This window comes from Gavialis gangeticus, unplaced genomic scaffold (genome assembly GCF_001723915.1).
Source record: "Gavialis gangeticus isolate Ggan-Ray unplaced genomic scaffold, GavGan_comp1, whole genome shotgun sequence".
In the NCBI taxonomy this organism is placed as follows: domain Eukaryota; kingdom Metazoa; phylum Chordata; order Crocodylia; family Gavialidae; genus Gavialis; species Gavialis gangeticus.
In genome coordinates this window covers 6,504,370-6,511,854 of record NW_017729006.1, presented here as the reverse complement: position 1 = coordinate 6,511,854, position 7,485 = coordinate 6,504,370, and the positions used below count along the sequence as shown (strand labels likewise).

At 40.8% G+C, this 7,485-nt stretch overlaps 1 protein-coding gene across 1 annotated transcript in view; it reads left to right on the top strand.

Moving 5' to 3' along the window:
• Positions 1–7,485, top strand: part of NEK10 (NIMA related kinase 10) — a 244,119-nt gene that overhangs the window by 60,774 nt on the left and 175,860 nt on the right. Inside the window, exon 15 of the mRNA XM_019508779.1 lies at positions 2,272–2,349. Within this exon, the coding sequence (XP_019364324.1) occupies positions 2,272–2,349 (78 nt within the window). The remainder of the gene's footprint in view (positions 1–2,271; positions 2,350–7,485) is intronic.

The following is a 7,485-nucleotide window of genomic DNA, read 5'->3' as shown; positions in this document are numbered from 1 at the left end:
GCTTTATTGCGGTGGTCTGGAACCGAACCCACAATATCTTCGAGGTATGCCTGTATTCTCCAACCTATCAGGTAGGGTTTTAGTTCAGTCCAGATCTTTCTGGTGCATGAAACTAATCCACAACATTTCACTTTGTACAGTGGGTGACAGGAACCTCCAGCTCTGCAAATCCCTTGACATCAGTGGGATTCAACAGGGCTGCAGGATCTGTCTATATGAATGTACTTGCAGAATCGATTTACAGTGAATGTACTGATGGCTTCACTCTCCTTCTACCTTTAATGGATTTTAATTTAGAACTTAGTATATAATGGATGGTGAAAATATTTAAATTTGCAGGGGTGTAGGTTGTAGCCGTGTTGGTCTAAGGACATACATAGGCAGACAAGGAACTTTGGGTGAATCTGATACCTTTTATTAGACCAACTCAGATAGTTGGCAAAATTCTTCTTTGCAAGCTTTCGGGTACAAATACCCTTTATCAGGCAGAGGAAGCATCTGCAGTTGGTCTGTGCTCTTCCTGGATGGAGTAGTAAAGCAGCCAGAGGCCAGTACATATGCAAGAAAGCCAGTCAGTTAAAATGTAAATTGAGGTAGTCAATAGGTGAGAGACAGGTGGCAGGGAGGGGAAAGCGAGTGAATGTAGCTCTAGTCAATGGATGAGAGCCGGTGGTGGGTGGGGGAAGAAGGAATGAATATAGCTAGTAAAAAGTGGAGAGATTACTTGGGGAATCAGATGTTATGTAGGTTATAATGTGTCGTAAATCTAATGTCTATATTTAGTCCAGGGCTCATGGTAGAGGTGATATCTTTTATTAGACCAAAAAGTTTTTTGCAAAAAAATTATTTAATTGCAAGCTTTCAAGCACAAACACCTTTCTTCAGGCATCGGAGAATATCCAGTAGATTGATGAAGTGAAGTTCATAGGCTCATCTGTGAAAGGTGCTTTATAAATTCACTTTGAGGATTAGAATTGATAGATTGGAAAGAGAGTGGTTTTCTTGTGAGAAATGTGCCCTGCCAGGTAATTGGGCATTCTTGTTTTTGATAGATTTTTGGTTCATTCTGGTTCATAGTTGTTTGGTTTCTCCTACATATTCTCCATTGGGGCATTTAGTGCACTGGATGAGATATATTACACTTCTGGAGGTGCAGGTATAAGATCCAGGAATGGTGATGGTTCTGTTGTGTGGTGTAGTAATTGTGGGGGTGGAGATGTGTTGGCAGGTTTTACATTTCTTGTCATGGCATGGTTTGGATCCATTTGGTAAGTTTTGGACTGTAGAGGGTTTGCTTCTGGTGATGAGGTGGGCAAGGTTCAGTGCTTATTTAAAGGCTAGGATGGGTGGTTCTTGGAAGATCTCTTTAAGAATTGGGTCTCCTTCTAGTATGGGTTGTAATTGAGGATTTTCCATATAGGTTCCAGGGAGGGATGATATGTCATAACCAGTGGTGTGTGATTCATGGGGGGTTTCCTGTACAGCAGCAATTCTTCACGTGGTATCTGGGTGGCTCTTTCAAAAGTGTGATCTGTCTCTCTGGAGGAGTGTCCTTGCTGAGTTAAGGCCCTTTTGAGATTTGTGAGGTGATGACGACAGGTGTTCTTCTCAGTGCAAATTCAGTGGTATCAGACGGCTTTGGCTATATGTTACAGCTTTCTTGGTGTGTTTAGGCTGATTGCTGGTTCTGTGCAGATATATATGTTGGTTCGTGGGTTTCTTGTATATGTTGGTCTGTATTTTACCATTCTGAATAGTGACTATCTTGTCTAAAAAGGAAATATTGGCTTTGGATTTTTCCAGAGATAGTCTGATGGAGGGGTGATACTTGTTGAATTTCTCATGGAAATCAATCAGAGATTGCAGGTTTTCAGTCCAAACGATGAAGATGATAGCAGTAGATCTTAAGTATAGCAAGGATTCGATGGTGCAGTCCTTGAAGAATTTTTTGTCCAGGTGGCTCATGAAAAGGTTGGCATACTGTGGGGTAATTTTGGTGCCCGTAGCTGTGCCAACGGTCTGGAGGAAGTGTTGGTTATTGAAGGTGAAGCTGTTGTGTGTGTTGATGAAATGTATAAGTTCAGTAATATCTTTGAGTCTGTACTCTGAGTTATAATCTTGCTCTTGTAGATATGTAATCAGGCTTACATATCACATTAAATTGCATTCATTTCTTAATTGATTAAAGGAAGAAACACATAATTTTACTTGCATCTTCTGTGTAAAAGAAATGTTAGCACTGCTTATTTTCCTTTTATGTTTTTTTTCTAGGAAAATGGAGTCTATACAATAGCAAAACTAATTTTACCGAACAAACAAAAGAAAGCAGTAAAAGCTAATTTATTACAGGTAAATCATTTTATAATCAGGCATATTTAAAGCTTAACACAGTCTTTGGAATATTTTTCTGAGTTCTTGATATTTTATTGTTCAGTAGCAACTTTATTCATTACTTGATTAAAAACACATTAAACAAATTGTAGAAATTTGAAGTTTATCAGTATGATCTTCAAAGTCATGCATTGGGAGACCAGTGACAGTGATGTCAGCTACACAATGGGGTCACATAGATTGAAGATATCTGAGGAAGAGAGACTTGGGTGCACTGATTGATCACAGAATGACCATAATCTGCCAGTATGATGCAGCTATGAGAGGCTAATGTCTTAGGGTATATTACGTGGAATTTTTTCAGTAGAGACAAGGAAGTATTGGTGTCTTTGTGTAAGACACTAGTAAAACTCCATTTAGAATATTGCATGCAATTCAAAAAAGATTAACTTAAATTGGAGCTAGTTCAAAGGAGGACCATTAAGATGGTTAAAGGAATGGAGACCTTGTTATGAAACAAAATTAAAGGAGTTTGACTTGTTTCATTTAGGAAAACGGAGATTGAGAGTGGATATCATCACTCTTGTAAGTACATTTGTTGAGTTAATAATAGGGATGATGAAGAGCTTTTTAAGTTGAAAAACAGCACCATCACAAGATTAATGGCTACAAACAGGTTGTGGGTAAATTTAAGTGGAAAATTAGAAGATGATTTCTAACCATTAGAGGAATTAAGTTTTGGAAGGTCTGCCAAGCAAAATAGTGGGAGCAAAGAACCTAAATTACTTTAAGATTGAATTGGCCAAAGTTTACAGAAGGGATAGCATGAGAAAACAGGAAGTTCTGGCTCAACAATCAGTGGATGTGAAAAGGGAACATTTGTTCGTAGTCCTCAAATTGATGGAAGTGGTGTCAAAGGTAGTCCCATACCTCAAAGTTTCTAAAAGTTGCCAGCTGGGGCCAAGAAGGATTTCTTTTCCCCTCATGAATGCCACTGGCTTCAAAGAAAGGGGGGCCAGATGCCTTTGTCTGAGACATTTGGGACATTTGCTATTGCTGGGGCTTGAGGTTTTTGATGACATCATTTAGAAAGCAAGATGTCCCTGGCTAGAGGTTCTTGCATTTCCACTCAGGATCATATCAAACACCAAATTTGGGGGCAGAATTTTTCCTCTACGTCAGTTTGATATGGACTGCAGGGAGGTGTGGGATGCCTTCCTTTGTAGCAAGGCCATATTCCTTTTCCTAGGACTTTCTGAGCATATATTAAACAAGTACTTCCCTGGCATTACAGTAGTGTAAGGCATTGGCAGTACAGTCATCTCCCCCAACACTTTTTTTTACCTATGGCAAATTTTCAAGGATTTGAAGTGGCATATTTGGGGGTTCCCTGGGCCTGGGAATGTAGGTGACTAGACTTGGTGGTCCAGGATCCCTTTTCCAGTCTGATGCTTCTAAATAGGAAAACACAGGAAAATAAAAAATAAATCACATGCTTATGAATACATTTTGTTATAATATAAACTTAAGGTTGTGTGCATCTCATGTAGATGAAACAAAAATGGACATTTTGTTGTGATATCCCTCTGCCTAAACTGTCTAATATTGATTCTCCTTTATTGTACCTATGGTTTTCACTGAAAGTCATGAAGATTTGACACAACAATATTGCCTCCATTTCTTTAGAGTTTGAGCATCTTAGTTTGGTCCTCAAACAGCATGGCAAAATATAATGCAGAGTAAGGCAAACTTAAAATGTAGGGTCATATGTCTCGTTTGCAAAGATTATACTATAGCAAAGGAATTTCCTCTGAAGGATGGTCCCTGAGCTTCTATAATCAGATAATGTTTGAATCCACCTAGGCTGAAAGTGACAAATCACTTGACATTTTGTAGCCTTTGTGAAATCTCTTTAGTGTGCTTTTAATTTCTAGTGGGCAGCTGTCTATGGGCATCATGATACACATCATGAAGCTCTGCTCTGACACATGCTAATTCGTGCGCTCTAGCAGTTTCCGTATCGCATGTATTCAGCATCCCCGCATTTCAAAATGGCAGTCGGGACGCTTTAACTGAAGGTCATCGAACGAGTTTTAGTTAAAGTGCTCCTGCCACCATTTTGAAGTGGGGAATACTGAGCACACATGATGCTGCAGGTGCTTTAATTAAAGCGGCTCTCAGAGCCACTGTAATTAAAGCATCCTGCCCTCCACCCCGGAGTACGTGTAGAGATGCCCTGTGATACTAAGGCTACCTCCCCATCTGTCACCCTGGCTAGCCCTCTTGGTAGAGATTGAAAGAATTACATTGGTATAAATACTATACTTCCATCTTTCCCAGAGAAGTCCTTCAAAGTCAAGTGTGAAATGGTTTGGGAAAACTTACACAGCTGATTTACCTGTTGTAAATGCTCTTGATGGCAATCAAGTAGCTTGCAAGTGCACTAAAATTTTGTATAACCCTTTAATTAAATCAATTTAAAACTTTTTGTAGCATTATCCTTTGTAGAAATTGGAGATGAAGGAAACTTGTATATCTTCTTTTAGAGTTCATAAAATTAAATTTATGTGTAATGCAGTAGGCACCTGTTTACTATGGTAACAATAAAGTTTTGAATAAGTTTAATTGGTGTTAATTTTAATGCAGTACTCCATCAAAGTTTACAAAAATGACATTTACAGGAAATGCTAAGTGAGTATATAGTATGAGTTAAATATAAAGGGTAAATTGACAAGAATAAATTGTATTATAGTAGTGCCTTCTAGTGCTATGCTGGCATGAAAAAGAATCACCACTGTATTGCTACATTCAGGTAACCCATATAAAATGTTACTTTCATCGAAATCATCTGCAGCTACCTTTTGTCTTTTTCTCATAACTGATTTCTATATGTATAAAATAGTGGGTCACATTTCTGAATGTTGCCAACATATTTCTTACAAGGTGGCCTGCATCTTTATGGCTTTGACCAGTCTTCATTGCTACTAGTACTTTTTCAATCAAAGTCCTTTATTTGGGAGTAGTTATGATAATATTACTCATTCTTTCCACATTCAGTCCATATATAAAGTATATAAGGCCTTAAATCTGAACCATTTCAGAGACATCAGTCTGTTAATATCACAGTACTACTGTGAGGAAGGCCTGCCGTATTCTCATTTTATAGACTGGAAATAAACAGAGAGGTAAGGGACTGTTTCAATTTTTTTTCTATCCTGTGCTTCAGCTCTCAGATCATCATCTTTTATTAAGGCTTCAAGAAATCTCTAAAAAAGAAAACATTCAGGGTGACAGCTGTTGATCTAATCTGGAAGGTTACACTGTACAGAGAAGGCCCTATGATGCTGATTTTTTTAACAGAATATTGGAACTGCTAACAAGACAGTTATTTGGGAGTAAGAAAAACATACTGCTTTTAAAATAAGACAGTTTCTTGGCAATGTTGGTGATTTCATCCCTTGCCTGCAACATCTCAGATATTTTGTTCCCCATAAAAATAACATTGAGCTTTGATCATCCTCCCCAGCCATTAATTTTTTGCAATATGTTGAATGGGTAGAGTAACAGGTGGCAGTTCTCAGGGCCCTTCTCAAGCTGGCCTGCCCACCTGTCTTTATGGGGCAGTCCACCCAGTCTCACCTGCAATGACTTTCCTGTTCTACAGACTGTTGGTATGATGCGGGAGACTGCCCATTACTGCTCCAATGCCAGGAGGCACTATCTGCAGCTCCAACCTTCCCTACAATGCAGCCCATGCCTCGCAGATGGCATCACAGTTCTTAACATCACTGGCCCCACACTGGGCCCCATAATCCTTCAGTCCGAACCCCAAATAGATCCCTCCAATCAGGCGGCCTACTCCACTTTCATTCTGGGCTACCTAGCTCCCTGTACTCTTCCCCCCCTTGGGCATAACCCCCCCCCGACCTTTGGCCACAAAGGCCCTGGCCTCACCTCCAAGGCCAGTCTGAACCCCAGGCCCTCAGCTCTGGGCATCCCTCGCGCTGGGCCCCTGGCCCTTTTGATCCTTCTATTCCTGGCCCCAGCATTGACCAGTTGAGGGTGCCTCAAGTCAGGCTTCTTGAGCATCTAGCCCACTTTCTCTCATGGGTCTGCCTTCTCAGCCCTACTATGGGGTTACCCACCCAGTTGTGGGGAGCTGGAGTTAAGGCACCCCAACCCACCTTTCACCGGGGTGGTAAGTGGCTTGGCATTTCCTGGGGGCTCCCACACCGCCAGGAGCCCCATCAGACCACCCATCCCTGGCAGAGTGCAGTTTTAGGTTGTGCCCAGGACCAAGAGCCTCCTATCGATCCCCATAAGCTTCTGCCCTTACCTCCAGGCTGTTCCTGCTGCAGCTCAGCTAGGCAATGTTTCTGCTTGCCCTGGCAGCAGGGGACTGCAGCCTTTATATACTAGGGCCACAAAATGGCTGCCACTGTTAGGCACCTGCTAGATGCCTGACCCAGCCCTTAAAGTGGCAGGCACCAACAGTGCCCTGCCACAAGTAGGTGTAATTAGACAGCATTCAAATGAGTTACCTAAAGAAAATATTTATTATCTAAGAGGCTCCGATCTCAGTCCAACTTCCTTTTGTTTATTACATTTTCATGGATTTTTTTTCTGTAGTGATTATATAGAACTTGAATTATTTATGGAAATCCCTGTAAACTAGATGACGTTTACTTGTTTGGTTGATCTTCTGATAATTAGAATCATAGACAATTAGGGTCAGAAGGGACCTCAGGGGATCATCTAGTCCAACCCCCCTATTAAAAGCAGGCCCATCCCCAGCTATATTATCCCAGCCAAGGCTTTGTCTAACCAGGTCTTAAAAACCTCCGTGGATGAAGATTCCACAGTCTCTCTGGGTATCCTGTTTCAGTGTTTCACTACCCTCCTCACAAGAAAGTTTTCCCTAAAATCTAAGCTAAACTGCCCTTGCTGCAACTTGAGGCCATTGCTCCTTGTTCTGTCATCTGCCAATGCTGAGAACAATGTATCCCATCCTTTTTTAAATCACCCTTCAGGTAGTTGGAAGTTATGCAACTTAAATATTTCATGAAACTTGTTTTATAGAACTTAGAAACAGTAGCATAAGGACAGGTAGCAATCCTTCTTGGAACAACATCCTATGGTTGAAGAAGCCAAAGC